The sequence below is a fragment of the Lytechinus pictus genome, unplaced genomic scaffold (genome assembly GCF_037042905.1).
Source record: "Lytechinus pictus isolate F3 Inbred unplaced genomic scaffold, Lp3.0 scaffold_20, whole genome shotgun sequence".
In the NCBI taxonomy this organism is placed as follows: domain Eukaryota; kingdom Metazoa; phylum Echinodermata; class Echinoidea; order Temnopleuroida; family Toxopneustidae; genus Lytechinus; species Lytechinus pictus.
In genome coordinates, this window is record NW_026974141.1 from 272,129 (window position 1) to 291,509 (window position 19,381).

General features: G+C 34.9%; 1 protein-coding gene across 1 annotated transcript; it reads right to left on the bottom strand.

Moving 5' to 3' along the window:
• Positions 1–1,041: 1,041 nt before the first annotated feature.
• LOC135157903 (S-adenosylmethionine-dependent methyltransferase Rv2258c-like) lies at positions 1,042–18,686 on the bottom strand. Its single transcript, XM_064115053.1, has 4 exons — positions 18,382–18,686; positions 15,920–16,131; positions 13,890–14,012; positions 1,042–5,280 (listed from the first exon to the last, which is right to left on the bottom strand). The coding sequence occupies exons 1-4, from the start codon at positions 18,570–18,572 to the stop codon at positions 4,718–4,720; spliced, it is 1,089 nt and encodes a 362-aa protein (XP_063971123.1). The 5' UTR covers positions 18,573–18,686; the 3' UTR covers positions 1,042–4,717.
• Positions 18,687–19,381: the final 695 nt, after the last annotated feature.

Here is a 19,381-nt window from a genome sequence, read left to right on the forward strand (position 1 = left end):
AATGGAAGTAGCCCCCCCCCCCCCGAATCAAGGCTGATATTGGCAATATATCATCGTACATCTAAATCTGGTACAGTAACATAAACTGAACTTTGTGAAATCCTAAAATCTAAGCTGATAAATGGTCACATTGAAGATTGCCAACACAGATAAGCACATGTGGGACAATGTGTAGTTATTATTGCTTGAAAACAAAAAGAATTGGTGGAATGTCATGTTGATTTCCCAGCAATCACACAATTTCTTGTAGCATCTTTAGCATGTTTATAGGCACATATTTCGTTATTCATAGTAGTAACTTTGGTGGATATTCTATTGGGTTCTGTACAAACCCATTTTGAAATCGTTACAACTGGCATTTATCGAATAAAACAAAATTACCAACAATAGACATGATAGATATTGCTGAAGGTTTGGAAGGAAAATTCACCAAACCATATAAGAGATTGATGAACTTATAATCTGTGTGTCGTCAATGGTAATCATACAGATGCTTGGTTTGTCGTGTAATCAACATTCCGTAAATTCACAATTATAGTTGGTTTACGATGACTGACTTATATTTCATAGAAACATGTATGGCAAAGTAATATCCAGTAGGCCTAACAAACAACAATTCTTAGGTGCAATCAATAATTCGCAGTCACTTTGAAAAAGCTTCCTCAACAAGTGTATGTCATGAGCAGAATTAGTTACTTGTTATTTGTGTTTAAACTTTCTTTTGATAAATTGTTCAACACTGCAGTCAATCAAAATGATAGAATAAGATATGATTTTTTTTTTATTGTTTCTGTATTTATTTAGACAAGTAAAACATACAGAGTAAAACATGGCAAAGGATTAAAAAAAATTGGTTTAAAAACCTGTACAAGTTGGTATCCCAATAAAATATAATAAAAAGCAGCATCAAGATAAAAAAAATAAAAAATAAACAATGTAAATTACTGTATACTATGATATAGATTACGCTTTTAGATTTATGTAACAACTAAAAATAATAAAAACGTGATTTGAGAGCAAAATGATAGAACAGACATAATGTTTTTGGGTTTTTTATGAGTTTTATTTGCAATTCACATTTTAACAAAAATATCTCGGAAACAGATACATGATTATTTTACATTCATATAGATAAACACCATGCTAGGTTAAAGTAATATACAACAAATCTTATTCAAAACAACAAAAAATAGATATATACCCTTTACTCTTTCATAGTAATTATATTCCTCTTTTTTCTGTGAAACTCCGAACGATTATGTTTAAAAGAAATGTAGCGTTCTGTTTTTTCTAACTGTGTTGGAGTGCATACAAACGATTTAAAAAGAGGAATTGTTTTACTATATTTACATGAAAAAATGAAATATTTGCTGTATAGTATATTATGGTATTTACCAAATAAAAATGTTCTCTTTCCAATGTTCCAAAACAAATTTCTAAATTAGATAACTTATAAGAACGGATATTTTTTTAAGTCAACCAAGTACACAAATCGTTCCAAAAGTTCGAAACAAATTGGCATTCAAAAAATAGATGCATCAATGTTTGATTTTGTTCATTACAAAAATCACATATGTCTTGAAAACAAATTCCGATTTTATATAAATAATGATTTGTCGATACTCTTCTGTGTATAAATTTAAATTGGAAATTCCTTAGTTTGTTATCTATTGACGATTTGTATGTCAGGGTAAAACGAGAATTCAAAATTTCATTATTTGATAATTGCAGTGAAAGGTCGTTTTCCCATTTGTAACGTTGATCTGTCTCTGACACGTCCAAAGTATAATTATTTATAAAATGAGAATAACGTAGTTTAGAAACTTTTTTGTGTTTAAGGAAATTACGTAATCGATCGTCGTGTGGTTCAAAAGGTGTATTATGTTTTATGTATTTGTTTCTAATAAATCTTTTCCATTAATTTGGTATGGCATATAATAATGAATTATACATCATGATGGATGTGTAACCGTAGTTTTCAACTATAACTTCAAAACATTTTAAAGTCCATCTTCTGTTAGAAAATCGTAAATAGTGTTTAAAGAAGATTCGGACCATCTTTGAATATAAAGAGGTTTTCCATTGACTAAAATATGTGAATTGAACCACAGAGGTTGCGACAGTATTTCCTTAAACTTAACAGGATTATAGTATCTGTAATATGACCATGAACTCAATACATCATTCCAAAAAGTTTCGGTACATGAATTGAATTATAATTATGTGACTTTTGCTAATATTCCAAATCGTAAATTTGCTCTCACCAATAAAACGAACAGATTCTTTAAAAAAACACTTCCATTTCCCATTGTTATCATCATCTAATAACCCTTTCATAAACCCAATTATGCGGCTAATAGCAGCATAATTTGGTCGTAAAATCGGAGGAGGACCAGAGTTATCCGCATTATTTTGATGCTGCAATTATCCGCATAATAGCGGCACCGGGATCAGATTTTGACTTTATGAACGCATTTCCAAATAATGCGGATAATTGCCATGGTGCGGTCACAAGGTCACCCTTTTCCAACACAACCGCATCGGAGGGGGCGTGTGCAGTTGTCATGACGATTATCCGCCTTTTTCAGGACGGGCGCTCGTAAAAATAGTGCGGATTATTTTCGGAGTTTGTGAACGCATTTTTTATTGAATTATCCGCATTACTCTTAGGCGGCTAATTGGAGGATGGGTTTATGAAAGGGGTATAAAAATCTTCTGACCCATGATACTGTAAGTGCTTGATTAAAACATGACAAATGTAACATTTTGAGACCAACATCTTTGTAGTCATTGTTTAAAAGAGAACGATTAATTTTATCACCTTTTTTAATTAAATTATTAAATTACATTAAATAATAGCCGTTGCATTTCGATTAAGAAGGTCGGTGGTGGGTCTGAAATAATGCTTTAAAGATATATTACTTTTGGAATGACCAATGTTTTTATTACTACTATCTTTCCATACAATGTAAGAGATCTACCATTCCAAATGTTTAACAGAGATTTGATCTCATCCAGTTTTGGTATAAAGTTTAAATTAAAAAAAGTATGTTTATCGCTCAATGGGATTTTTATGCCTAAATAAGAAAAATAATCTACGGGCCATTGAAAAGGAATGTCTTGACATGAATACATCGTACAATTCCCAAGTTGAATAACATTTCACTTTTCAACATTGACTTTCAATCCAGACATAATGTTACATGTATGTTAAAGTGAAGAACCTTTTACCAGCAATTATTTTGTGAGGATGCTGAATTCACAGAATAAACAAACAAAAAGCTCACCATCCGCTTATGGAATTCATTTTGAAATAATTTTACAAATCTTTGATTCTCACTGTAATTGGTTTACACTTTACCTCGTTAAACTATCGAGTTAAAGCAATTCTCTATAATGGGTAGAATTGTATGTGGGATGTTTGTCTGTTTGTACAGTCGTGTGTATGTGCGCGAGGGTGAGGATGAGAGTAGTGATGTGGGGGTGTCTACGCGTGTGCGGTTGAATGTATACGTGCGTTTATAAAGATGTCATTATTTTCCTATAAATAATTTTCTGCTCTTAACAATCTTGTTTTTCCTAAATTCTGATGGCAAGGTCTATGGATGACTAAAATTCATCTTTGAGCTGTATAATTTATATATATCTTAGATATATAATTTTCCACAACTCATCGACACTCTGTTCACCCATGCACCTACATGTATATCACCCAATTATAAATATGTATGATACTTTTCTTTTATTTTGATGGAGTAATACTTTATATAAATGATTTAGACTGCCAATCCTTTCTTTTGCATTATTTAGGTTCACCGAGGTTAACTAATTAATCTCTTTAATAACTGTTCTCACCCTGTTCCAATGTATAACATAATGGTAATGACTTTCATACATGGTCGCTGGTACGCATGCATGCAGAAGCCAGAAGGTCCTATTTTTAAACAAGTCTTTGGTATGAACAGACCGGGAATCGAACCCACGACCTCTGTTCATAAATTAGCATGAGTCACCCGGTCACCTCACCATTATCACTTATCATTTTGGCAGAATAGCCCTACACTGTAAAAAAATGAAGTGCTAATTTAGCACTTACAGTGATTGTATAGTGACTGCATTACGAGTAATGATTTTCTATAGTACAAATTTAAACTAGAAAATCAACACTCGTAGTGCAGTCACTATACAAGCACTGTAAGTGCTAAATTAGCACTTCATTTCTTACAGTGTATCCATGATGTAAGAGGGTAGAATAGTTTTGTATAAAACTGTACGTAAAATAATCACGTGATTTCTGAAATATTGCGAGGAAACAAATTGAACGACTCAACATAAAGAGTACTGTTAGGTATCTTATAATTCTCATAAATTTCATACCCAAGCTTTATATTACTGTGTGATCTTCTTTAGTAAATACGTGTAGATAGCAGGCCTATACTAGCCAATTTTTTTAGTAAAACAAGCTCCTTTCAAACAGCCGGATACTCAGTAGTAGAGAAAACCCAATATAGACTTCAATATAAAAGATGAATGAGATTATGAAACAAAAAAGATACTTTTTTTAGGTGGCAGGAAAGTTATTTGAAAAATATGTGAAATTGTTTGAAAACTACATGATATGGCATTGGCCTTTTACTTTAAGAGAAGTTGGAGCTTATATCCCATCTTCTGGTTAAAAAACAACAACAACATAATACTTAATCAAATTGACTAACATTTAGGAAAGATTACAAAGAAAATGAAATTCATTAATCTTTGGGACTTCACTAGCCGACTTTACGACAAGACCTTTCCCCAATAGGAATTCCTCAATGCGATCTTTTCCCCAGACTGTCCCTAGTCCGTAGGTGTCTTGAGGCAAATAAGCCTGTGGCAGGCAGTAGAATGTGCTGATTGTGGAAACCATCGCTGCTGCAGCGTTCCCAACATTTTCAGCGACTTTCGATTTGAAGTTTAACTCAATAACAGAGAGAAGCCCGTCTCGCTTCATCACCCGTTTGGCATCATCGATCACCAAATCGGGTCTCGGAATGTCGTGAAGCACGTTGAAGAAAAAGATGTAATCAAAGGTCGCCTCCCAATCGCTTGGCATTGCGGAAGCGTCGACGCAATGGTACGACACGTTCTTCAGTCCTAGGTGAGACGCTTCTTCCTTGGCCGTATCTACGTTGGTCTGTCCGATGTCAATACCTACGAATTGGCTCTTGGGGAACTTCTGAGCTAGCAGTCGGGTTGCTATTCCAGCACCGCATCCTACATCCATCATTCGAATTCCACTTTCTGCAATCACGAACGAGGGGAGATCATTTGTAAGATATCCAGGTTTGTCTAAATGATGTATTCTATCATATGCATTGAAAAAATCCTTAGTCTATCAAATATTATTAGTGTTTTCGTTAATGAATTCAAAGAAGATTTACATTGTCATTAACTTTACGAAGACATTCTTTGCTGGAAGCAGTAGCGTAATTAACAAAACTTTGGGGTTGCCAGACATGGCGTATATGGAACAACATTATAGAAATGTTGTTCCATACGCCAGGCGAAGCCTTTTTAATTAAAAAATATAATTTTGTTATAGATTTTGACATACGATTCAGACAGTGATATAATATTCCACCCATCCTTTTGCTTTTCTCTCATTTTTCATCACTTTTTTTTATTTGTGGGGAGGGGATGGGGACCATGTGCTCTAAGGCCCCATCTGTACACCAGTGCCTGGATACTGGATGAAAGTGATATTATAAATTGAAAAAACAAATCAATTTTTGGCAAGATTTATTTTCAAAGTGGCTACACAGCATAAACTTCGGTGTTAATTTGACACCGGTCCAATACTTAAGAGATTTTGAAACTTCACCATCTTGGTTTCTGGCTAAAATAGAATAGGTGACAATGAAGAAAACGCGAAGGGAGAAATCGTACAGCGAGGCTATCGCTTCAGATGCCCCGAGCAGCCCGCGCCAAGGCAATGAGGCCAAGCCTAGCCCTGCTAATACAGCTGACTTAATAGTCGGGTAGATATGATCGAAATTATTGCACGACCGTCAAGTTGGGTATATACGCATTTTTTTTTACTGATAGTTGTAGGTATAGGGTGTCTACTTTAAGAATCCGACGAGTGCCACTTGGGCACCCTTGGGCATATTTTAAATTGACGTCATAGGCCATGCCCACTTTTTTACATACCTCTTATATATGACTTTCATATTTTACGAAAATGTTTGGTATCAAATTAAAGCTAATGAAAGATCAAATGCGTTTAACTCACATTCTTGTCAGTTAAAGGTCATTTAAGGTCATAAAAGGTCAAATTGCATTACAAATGTAAGTAATACATATCAGGCGAAAGATATCATGTTTCAAATACAAATAAGTTGGGAATTATGTGCATTTTGTGCTGAAAGTTAAGTTGAGGGTGCACATATTAAGAATCCGATGGGTGCGACCTTGGCATCTTGAGGAATTTTATTTATGTGACGGCATTAACCACACAAACTTTCTTACATTCCCCCGGAATTACTACTTTTCTTTTGAGCGGAATAAACATATATGTGATATCAAATTAGTACAAATGCAAAATCAAATCCACATATCTGAATCACAAGGCATTTAGAACGCATTCAGGGCAATTAAAGGTCATTTAAGGCCATGAAAGGTCAAATTAGGTAACACATTTAAGCATTGCAACATATAATGCGGACTCATGGATGAAATACAAACAAATTGGGTATCATATCTATCTTGGGCTTTAGGTTACATGTATGTTGAGGATGTGTATTTTAAGAATCTGACAGGTGATACTTTGGTACCCTTGGGGCAACGTCATTTTCTGACGTCATAAACCACGCCATCCTTTTCACATAGGACAACCTCTTAATTATGACTTACCTCTGATCTAGTGTATGGAATAAACGTATCATGTTTGGTATCAAATTTATGGAAAATGGATTGTACTATTATACAAAAATAAAACACACTGTGTCATTAACAAGTACGGCTAGGCCTAATGTCCTGTTCCACGTTATATCAGTTAACTTCTGAAGATGTCATGGGAGTAGAAGCATATATAATTTTTCTCTGACGACACTGATATTTCTGTTTTACCAGACTGTTCTCCTGTTTGGGTTTACAAGTCTTCTGCATACTAATGAAAAGGTAATCGATATGTATGGTATTGAAACTAGGAGAAACAAGCTGGCTGTGCACAGACAATTCCTTTCATTAGGTTGGGATACCATGTTGTGTTAATTTGGCAAGGGAAATACTTTCACTCTGAACTTACTGCTTACTCTACAGAGTCTGATGTAGAAAAAGTGGACAGGAATCAGAATCTTTCTTAACTAATAATAAATGTAAAGATTAAGAGCCTACCCCAACTCCAAGTCAGAAAAATGTGCTCTTCTCCAGGATCTTAATCAGGAGAAAATCTTATCCGAAAGACTCCCCTGCAACTAACCTTTCATGTATGGATGGGAAATATAAGTTAGGAGGGCATTCCTGTACCTGTTCTTAGCACAGTGGATACTCCCATCATGGAATTGTAAGAACTTGTTCCATGTGGATTGATATATCAGGGCCACCATACATATTCTACGGCTAGCGTTTTTCACTTTGGTGTATCGTATTGTGCCATTCTAAACACAAGAATAACTTAACATGCAATCGAGATTGAAGAGGGGCAAATCAGTCTGGAAGAGGATTATAAAGCAAGTTCAGAGTGGAAGTCTTTCCCTTGCCAGATTGACACAATATGGTATCCAACCTAATATATTGTCTGTGCACAGCCAGCTTTTTTCTCCTAGTTTCAATACCATAACTTTAATATCGATCACTTTTTCATCAGTATGCAAGAGACTTGTAAACCCTAAAAGGAGAACAGTCTGGTAGAACACAAATGTCAATGTTGTCAGAGAAAAATGATGTATGCTCTACTCCCATGATATCTTCAGAAGATAACTGATACGTGGAACAGGACATAAGGCCTACCCGTACTTGTTCATGACACAGAGGATGCTCCTCTTGCAGATGCAAGTCAGTGTCACCCTGTTCTATGAGGCTTAATGCAGTTGCTGTCCAGCCGTCGAATCTTGTATTTCATAATTCATACTGCAAGTGTGAAACGAACATGACGAAGTATACAGCTAAGGCAGAGACATGCAGTCGAGATTGTTGAGGAATTTACACTTTTTTTAAGTACTTATAAACTCCCGCCTTCATTAGACCCTTCATGAGCTAAAATTACCTAAAGGTGACCTTGGCATGTGATTTATTTTTGTATAAATGTACACTCCATTTTTCCATAAGCTTTGATTTGATACCAAACATGATATGTTTATTCCGTACACTAGAAAAGAGATAATAACTGCAAATCATAATTAAGAGGTTGACCTACATGAAAAGGATGGTGTGGTCTATGACGTCAGAAAATGACGTTGCCCCAAGGGTACCAAGGTTGCCCCTGTCAGATTCTAAATATACACATCCTCAACATAATTATCAGCCAAAAATATATTTAATGCTCAATTTGTTTGTATTCCAAACATGAGATAGTCCGCATTATATGTTGCATTGCTTACATTTGTGACCTACGTGTATCTTGACCTTTTTTTTAACCTTAAATGACCTTTAATCGGTCTGAACGCAATATAAATGCCTTGTGGTTCATATTTGTGGATTTGATTTTGCATTTTCTATAATTTGATATCAAACATGATACGTTTATTCCGCTCAATAGAAAATTAACAATTAAGAGGAATGTATGAAAGTTTGTGTGGTTTATGACGTCACATAAATAAAATTCCTCAAGATGCCATGGTCGCACCCATCGGATTCTTAATATGCGCACCCTCAACTTAAAAACATGATATTTCTCGCCATATATGTATTACTTACATTTGTAATGCAATTTGACCTTTTATGACCTTAAATGACCTTTAACTGACAAAAATGTGAGTTGAATGCCCAGTGATCCATACATTTGCATTTGATTTTTCATTAGCTTTAATTTGATACCAAACATGACATGTTTATTGCGTAAACTATGAAAGTCATATAAAAGAGGTATGTAAAAAAGTTGGCGTGGCCTATGACGTCAATTCAAAATATGCCCAAGGGTGCCCAAGTGGCACCCGTCGGATTCTTGAAGTAAACACCCTACACCACAACTTTCAGCAAAAAAATTGCATATACATGTATACCGAACTTGACGGTCATGTTGTGGTTCTACAAATCGCTTAATGTCTCTTTTATCATTCTTTTCGTTCTTTGTTTTTAACTTGTGTCTCATTGTATATTTATTATGTCATCATGTGCCCTTGCACTTGTTTCCTTCTATGTACTATGTACATACCTTTATATATTCATCACGTAGGTGTTAATGTGTATGTGTGTGTGAGGGTGTATGTGAATATGTGTAATGGTTGTCCTCAGATTTCCTTGTTTCATCTATCCTTGTTGATATTTTATATTTGTATGGTCTGTGACGGATTTGGTTTAAAAACTGTTGTGGTATATTGTTTACTTGTTGAAATCTCTCATCATAGATGACGGTTCTAATATTTCAGAACCAGTTATTAATGAGTGTAAATACATAAACTGTGAGGATTTCCAATGTATTGGTGAAAACTTTTCTGTTATGCATATTAATTTGAGAAGTCTCTTTAAATTTTTTGAAGATTTAGCATTCCCGTGTAGCTTTGTTTGATATTCCTGGATATTCACTTGTTCAAGTATGTCGATCAAATAAAAAAAGGTGGTGGTGTAGCATGTTATGTCAGAGAGGGGCTTGATTACAAATTACGTAATGATTTATCAACGGCAAATACTTACTATGAGTCTGTATTTATTGAATTGAATAATGCAAACAAAAAGTCAATTGTTGGTTGTGTGTATAGAGCCCCTGGTAATGATCTTCGATCATTTACTGATGACTTTGACCAAGAAATGCAAATATTGAGTAAAGAAAATAAAGACATTTATATTATGGGTGATTTTAACATTAACTTGTTAAATGTGGATACAGATGAAAAAGTTAGATATTTTAATAATTTCATGTAGTCATTTGGCTTGTTTTCCCTAATCACTAAACCTACACGCATAACATCATCTTCAGCAACCTTAATTGATAATATATTTACTAATTCTGTTCAATATCAATTCTATTCTGGAATATTTTGTCCTGATTTTTCTGATCATATGCCGATTTGTAGCATTAACAAAGGCAATGCCATTATTTCTAGTAAAGCAAATAGAAAAGTGTTTAAACGTGTAATTACTGATGTAAGAATGAATAACTTTAGACAAGATTTACATAACACAGATTGGTCTACTTTGTATGATTTGTTTGACGCTAATGTGTCATTTAACCATTTTAGTGATCTTTTTTCTAAGTTATATAATGAACATTTCCCTTTAATTGAATGCTTTTTTAAAGTTATATAATGAACATTTCCCTTTGATTGAATGTAGTGGTAAGAATAAATGCAGGAAACCATGGATCACTCCAGTTCTTCTAAAATCCATTCATGAAAAACATAAGCTTTATTATGCATATACAAAAATAAAAGTGAGATTAATCGGAAAAAGTATATTGATTACAAAAATATATTGACAAATCTTGTTCGTCAAAGTAAGAAGAATTATTATGATAACGTTTTTCGAACAAATCAAAATGATATGAGAAAGACTTGGTCACATATCAATTAATTGCTGGGGAGGGAGAAGAAAATGCCACTCCCAAATGACATGTATCAACACGAATTATTGTTAAATTCGGATTTACATAAAGCAGAGTATTTCAATAAATATTTTATTGATCTACCTTCTAAAATAAGCAAGGAAATTCCTCCTGTCCAAACATCATACAAAGTTTTTATGTCCGTCCAAAATCACTCCTCATCCTTGTATTTTCGACCAACATCTGTTCGTGAAATTTCTGATTTGGTTTCGACTTTAAAACCATCGAAGGCATGTGGGTCAGATGATATTTCTCCCAAGGTAATAAAAAGTTGTATTCAATGCATTGTTGATCCCTTATGCAATATTTTTAAATAGTCCTTGTTTCAGGGTATTGTCCCTGACAAACTGAAAATAGCTAAAGTAGTCCCAGTATTTAAAAAGAATGATCGTAAATGCATTGAAAATTACAGACCTATTGCGTTGTTACCCATATTCTAAAAAATTCTTGAGAAAATAGTGTACAAAAGATTGGATGATTTCCTTCAACTTCATAATATCATGATACCACAACAATTTGGCTTTCGAAAGAATTGCTCCACAAGTATGGGTGTTTTTAATACATACCATTTTAATAAATACCATTATAAGTGCAATTGATAGTGGAAATTTTTGTATTGGTGTGTTTCTAGATCTATCGAAGACATATGATACTATCGATCATGATATATTATTGTTCAAGCTTGAGCATTATGGTGTTCGTGGGGCAGCCTTAAAGGGATGGCTAAATATATATATATCTTAATACATAGAGTTGAATTCACTGAGCAAAATGCCGAAAATTTCATCAAAATCGGATAACAAATAGTAAAGTTATTGAAGTTTAAAGTTTAGCAATATTTTGTGAAAACAGTCGTCATGAATATTCATTAGGTGGGCTGATGATGTCACATCCCCATTTTCCGTTTTATTATGTTATCACATAAAATCATATTTTTTCATTATATCATACTTGTGTGAATAATATGTCTCCCTTATAATGAAATAAGTTGCAGCAACAAATACCTAATGCACTTAATCAGTTGTCAATCCAATTTTTCTAGTTTTTGGAGGAAAAAAATGAATAAACCTAATTTCATATAATAAAATACAAAAAAACAAGTGGAGATGTGACATCATCAGCCCACCTAATGAATATTCATGACGACTGTTTTCACAAAATATTGCTAAACTTTAAAATTCAATAACTTTGTTATTTGTTATCTGATTTTGATGAAATTTTCGGCATTTTGCTCATTGAATTATATTCTATTTTATAAGCTATAAATACTTTAAGCCCGGACCATCCCTTTAAGTTGGTTTAAAAGTTAATTAAGGAATAGATGTCAGTATGTAATGATTAATGGAGTTAAATCACAATCTAAGGAGGTTAAATGTGGTGTACCCCATGGCTCGGTTCTGGGTCCATTATTGTTCTTGATTTATATTAATGCCATTATAAATTCATCAAAATTGTTTACTTATTCACTATTCGCGGATGATACTTGCTTACTTTCCCATCTCAAAGATATGCATACTCTTATATTCTCAACTAACAATGAAATTAAAAGTATATTTAAATGGTTTTGCTGTAACAAGCTTTTATTAAATGCTAGTAAAACTCAATATGTTGTCTTTAGAACAAGGGGTAAAAGAGTCCCTAAAGATACTTATCCATTATCAATAGGAGGCCATCAGATCAATCGAAGTCAAGATGTAAGGTTTCTGGGAGTTGTAGTTGATGATCATTTATCATGGAAAAATCACCTCAGTTATGTTTGTACTAAGGTATCAAGGAGTGTTGGTGTCATTTATAAGTTACGTTCCTCTCTACCACAGCAGACCTTAGTAACTCTTTACAATGCTATTATTATGCCACACTTAAATTATTGTAATGTTGCATGGGGAAATACATATTGGAACCATTTAAACAAACTGCTAATTTTTCAGAAGAAAGTTATGAGGCTCATAACATATTAGAATTACAGATGTCCAAGTATTACTTTTATTTCTGCAATTGAAGATTTTGCCTCTTGATGATTTAGTCTCCTTAAATTGTTTGATATTTATGTACAAATCACAATCCTCGAAAAAATGTTCATTTTTAAAAGATGCATTTGTTGTTAACTCGAATGTCCATTTGTACAATACACGGCAGAAAAATCTTATCCACCAATCACTTACAAGAACAAATACTGCTTTGAATTCTTTTGTGATAGTTTGTATCAAAGAATGGAATAAGTTACCACAAAGTTTTAGATCCAGTCCAACACTGCCCATATTTAAAAATTCATGTCGAAAATATTTTTTTGAAAGATTAAAATATCTTAAATTGAATCTTGATAAACCATACGTGTGCGTGTGTGTGTGTGTATTTTTGTATGTATTTTATTTACTCTCTAGATTATCATTGTATATATTTTTCATCTCATTTTTGCTGTAATGTTCTGTATAAGGGGCCTGCTTCTATGTGGTCCCAAACCTATCATGTATTCTCATTTTTTGTTAAACTGAGTAATATGTCTCTTGTTTTTGATTGGTTTAAATAAACTTGAACTTGAAGAACACGAGTGAAATTACATATTAATCATTTTCATTCTAAAGTAGTGGAGTGAAGATCGGTTTTTTTTTTTCTTTTGCAGGGTACGTATATGAGCATTGGAGCGTAGTCCACATTTGAAAATAGGTTATTCTTTTTCAATCAAATAATGAGTGTAGTACTTGCTTCATATTTACACATTTTAAAGCTAAATGAACGTAGTTGCAGTAAAACACTGATTTCGTGAGAAAGTCTGTAAAACCAAGGTAAAGTATTGATATATCATCGTGGATCTAGATCGGGTACATTTACATAAACTGAACTTTGTGAAATCATAATATCTAGCTAAAAAACGATCACACTGAAGATCGCCAACACAGATAGGCACACGTGGGACAGTGTATTATTATTGCTGGAATAAAGACCCGACGGAAGTGATCGAATCCGCGCTTATTTTGCTTATTTCTCAGCAATTACACAATTTCTTCCAGAATCCTTTGGCACATATTTTTAATTCATACAAACAGACACTTTGGTGATCATTATATTAAATTCTGTAAAAAGTAATTTCGAGATCGTTCCCACAACTGGAACTTATCTTTAAGTATTCAAATGTTGAATAATGTTATCTTACCGAGTTTTGCCTCGATCTCCGGGTGTGACGGAATGAATTCTTGGATGAAACAATGATTGTACCAAGCTGAGCCATATTGTTTGTCAAATTCATGGAACGGTTCGATAGTTGACAGCTCATGTCCTGCATAGTATGAACAAGTGGAATGCCTCTGGCCGTCTCACCTGCATCACGCGATTCAATATAGCAGCAGTGCTGATTTTGAAAACTACTATAACTCGCACAAGATGTTCAGTGATACTTGGTTACTCTTATTTCCACGTTTTATGAACTAGACCAATACACTTATAGAGATATGATGGCAATTCAACAAATACCCCCAACGTGGCCAAAGTTCTTTGACCTTACATGACCTTTGACCTTGATCATGTGACCTGAAACTCGCACAGGATGTTCAGTGATACTTGATTACTATTATGTCCAAGTTTTATGAACTAGACCAACACACTTTCAAATTTATGGCTGTAATTCAACAAATACCCCAATTTGGCCAAAGTTCATTGACCCTAAATGACCTTTGACCTTGATCATGTGACCTGAAACTTGCACAGGATGTTCAGTAATACTTGATTACTATTATGTCCAAGTTTCATGAATCAGATCCATAAACTTTCAAAGTTATGATGGTAATTCAACAGATACCCCCAATTCGGCCAAAGTTCATTGACCCTAAATGACCTTTGACCTTGGTCATGTGACGTGAAACTCATGCAGGATGTTCAGTGATACTTGATTAACCTTATGTATAAGTTTCATGAACTGGGTCCATATATTTTCTAAGTTATGATGACATTTCAAAAACTTAACCTTAGGTTAAGATTTTGATGTTGATTCCCCCAACATGGTCTAAGTTCATTGACCCTAAATGACCTTTGACCTTGGTCATGTGACATGAAACTCAGGCAGGATGTTCAGTAATACTTGATTAACCTTATGGCCAAGTTTCATGAACTAGGTCCATATACTTTCTAAGTTATGCTGTCATTTCAAAAACTTAACCTCAGGTTAAGATTTGGTGTTGACGCCGCCGTCGCCGTCGCCGCCGCCGCCGCCGCCGCCGTCGCCGTCGCCGTCGGAAAAGCGGCGCCTATAGTCTCACTCTGCTATGCAGGTGAGACAAAAATGTGGCAGGGCATGGATGGTATATTAAAACACTGCTTGGCCCACAGTGTGTTCACACTATGAAAATCAGTGTGAAATAGCTGTGTTTAATTTAATATTTTAACAGTGTGAACTATATTTTTCACTCGAGTCCACTTTGAGAAGACTGTGAACACCCACACTCTACAGTGTAAAAACACTGGTGTTAATTTAACACCAGCCCGGGATCCCGAAAACACCAGGAAAATGTTTAACGAACACTAAATAAGAATCAAACCGATATATTTTTTTTACACTGATTGGTGTTGCTTAAATGCCTATCTGGTGTTAACCTAACGCCAGTCTGGTGTTGTTTCAACATTTCGTTGATATAAAATTAACACCGGACTTTTTGCGATGTTGATGTGACCAGAGTGTGGAATAATGTCCATATGGTTAAATCAGGGTATTATAATTGCGTGAATACACTTCACATAGACCACAATATGTGAATACTCTGTGAACAGTGAGGAATTACCATTACATTGATAAATTCGAGCCTTTCAACAGACCCATTTAGAATGCGCAGTGTGACAATGTGTTCTTTCGGTCGCTTTGAGAGATGCTCTTTAATATTCCATAGATATTCAACGGAGATAATATTTCTTGAAGTAAGGCCTACAATTGCATATTTCAATTTTAGAGACAGAAATAGACTCTAATTGTCTTTGTTTATACTTTCAACTTCGTTGGGTATTTTACCTCTTAATTAACAGATTTAGAACCAAATAACCTGACATTTTCCTGGTATTCCTCCTTTTTTCCATTCATAATCTAAAGCGACCACTGTCTGTCCCAATAGAAGCCTTGTTCTCCCCAAAACACGTCGACTCAGCCATGCGCTTAAGAAACGACTCATTACGCCCCCTGCACCCTATAGCAAGTCTTACCTCTGGGTCCATCTTTCTTTAGAATCTCCAACATATCACTGAATACACTACTGAACATTGGGATTCCAATAGAGAGACTTGCTGATTGGCCGAGGAGGGTCCCAGGCTGAAGGCTCTCCAGGCGAGAACTTGGAACATGGTATTTCTCTGAGGATTCGTCGACGTCAACGATATGGGCGGTAACCATCGTAGCCAACCATTCACGGACATATCTGCAATGAATAGACACAGATACTATATTCTAAAAATGTAAAAGAACTAATTCAGACCCTAATCACTATCATCTTGTAGTGAATATTTGAACCAATCCCTTAGTGAAGTGAACTGTACATCCATAAAGAGTGCATTATTGTGTGGCGCAACAGGCGGGGCAGTTTGCTACCCCCCCCCCCCCCCACAGGGCCCTGTGAATGAATTTTCTGAGTGGGGGTGCTGATTAAAATTTGAAAAGCAAAAAAAAAAAAAAAAAGTTTTTCGCAACAAAATGGATATCAAATTGGTCCTGAGAAATTTGAAGAAAAAAAACCGACAAAGTTTTCACTACAAAATGAAGGTCATTTTGTTTACATTTTTCCTTATTTACATATCATCCCGAAATACTGATAAATGGGTGAGAAAGGGGAAATGAATTAAAAGAGGCACTGGTATATAAATGGAAGGGTTTGCGGCACGGCCCCAAATGTTTTATGATCAAGTACAAAAAGAAAAGGGGAAATGAAAGAAATGGACCGGAAAATTTATGACGTTATATTTTTCAGAATATGTCAAAAAAAAAACTATCACCAACTAATGAAAAGATGAAAAGTTTTTCTCGCTCGCTTCGCTCTCCGAGACTTTAAAAAATTGCCACACACGCCATGCTGTGCCATCACGCTACTCCGATCCCGCATATAGCTTCGTGCAAACGCCCACTTGCAATCATGAAAAATCATTTTCACATCATATGACCTGGAAATTTTTTCTCTTGCCCGCCCCCCTCCCACTCCCTGGCCACCGACCCCTGTTAGGCCCCCGGTGCACCATTTCTTCTCCTGAAATGAACTGTGCATCGTGTTTTCACTCCAAAAATTCAACTCTCAAAAGAAGCAAATCTCACTCAAAAAAGGAACATATGTAAAAAAATAAGCCCGTACGTGTTTCTTAAATATTTCAATTGGAAGACCTTCTTCGAAAAGTGTTTTTACTTACTGATACACACTGTAGTGGTAAAAGATTGGTCCATGCATGCGCATGGATGAAGTAATAAGTTCAGGGAGTTCAAAAGGGCAGGTCAATGTCATATAGTATATGTTTGTTATGGTCATACATTTCAAGTAGCTATAAGCAACCCGCTCGCTCTCCGTGCACTGTTCCAACCCTAGTCATGCTCTTGCGGTGTTGTAAATGATTGTATATGCCCCTACATGTATGATTTATCTACACGTAGATGTATTATGTCTACCAAAATCTACATGTTCTAATTTAAATCATGGTAATGGAAGATAACAACAATAGATATATACCACATTTCATGCCAACAATATCAAAATACAAAAACAAAAATATATTTTATTTCAATGCAAATGTATGATGTAGTAAAAAGGAGCTTAACCACAATTTTCAATTTCCAAATACTAATTTTAGATATTTTTGTTGGAGTTGAAGGTAATGTTATTCAATCAAGGTATTCCCAGGCTCCCAGCTGTCTCATTTGACTGATAAAAGGTTATGTCCCTTATTTTTGTTGTGTTGTTAACAAGTGAAATGATATTTGTTCAATTACTGAGGCATGATGATCCACTTTTTTATCAATGTATTTAATCTTTAAACTATGCTTCATTTTTGAAGGGCACTTTTTAGTAGAAATTGATTTGACAACATTGCACCATGATCTGTTTGAAAAATAAGTTGATGTGGGAGAATGGAAAATTGAAAGCTTACAAGTGTTCGTATAGACAAATGTCTAATTATGCGTAAATTCTGATAAGCCGTTATTGGACAGAATAAGAACCCCATTTTGGGTTAATTGTCACAAAACCAAATTATTTGTAGCTTTGAGGTTTACAGCTTTTATACAATATACATTTTAATACTCAATTCTAAATGATTGCTTGTAATTAATATAAATGCGTGGGTCGGATCAAAATTGGAAAAAAATGAATTTTTTTTTTTTGCCCTAAAATGACAGATAGGTTAACGGTGTAATTCAGATTTTTGTTTCTCTTGCGGTTCGCTCTAACAGTGCCCGACAGCTTGTCATCGTGGATTGTGAATTAAAGCACACATATTTCTTTTCAAGATGCACAAAACCCCTTTACCCCCCCCCCCCCCCATTGCAAAACAACCATTGACGTAAGTTAATTATTCCAAATACAAATGTTATTCAATACACTTTGATATTGGAAATGTGGACATAGCCCTTCTGCTTAAAACACGGGCATTATTTTTGAATTTTTAGAGTAGGTCTAGAAGTATGAGCATACCTTTCCTTCATTCCTGCTAGATCGGCTAGTTCTTGAGAAGTCAGAGGGCTACCATGATGAGATACAAGAACATCGAAGAGACCACTCTTGACTCCTAATGCGATGGAGAGACCAGTCAATCCTCCACTCACTATACTAAAAATTCGTGAGGAAAACTCCTCGGGAGTCTCGTTACCGTATTGCTCCGCCATGTTTAATATCTCAACCTGTTCTGAATGGCTTCTACTGTCCGTTGCGTTTAAAGTATTACTACTATAGGGTATTTCAAAAGTAAACTAGCAAACCATTTGCACTTGGCCACAGTGGCTTTGTTAGAAAATTCGCATGTGAGGGCAAACTGTGGCGAAATGGGTAAAACATTTTGAGGGGACCAGATGTAGCGTACCGGGCAAACTTTGCGATATAGCGAGGTGACCGAGCAAAACATATATTACAAAAATCAAATTTTGATATAATATTCAGAAAAAAATATATATTTCACCATTCTCTCTTTCTTTTCATCTTTCTCCTCTTCTAGGTGGTGAAAAAAATATTATGATAAAGCGCCCCCAAGCCCCCCCCCCCCCCATCTCTCCGCCACTGAGGTCAAACATGAAAATAGATTTGTATTCTAGCAAATTATTTCATTTTTATTTTCTTTATAACAATTTTCATTTAAATTATCTCGTATATTTTGTCATGCTCCCAGGCTACCCCGTCGTTATCAGATTTTGCCCAAGCATCTTCTCCAACATGAACCATAATGTCTTCAGTCACTCCCGAAAAGATCCACTCTCCCTGGAAATAGAATGGATGATGAAGAAGTACATAGGAGGAGTTGTCCCAGGATAAAATATCATGTTAAAAATAATAAAGGTGACACTACTGATAGAACATATACTTGATCGCGGTTCATGTTTCTTCGTGGTCTTCTACAATGGGGCTTTTAGTATACAAATCATGCTTATTGGAGATGTGTTTTGGTAACATAGCCCTCACTATACCCCCCTCCCGGCTTTTA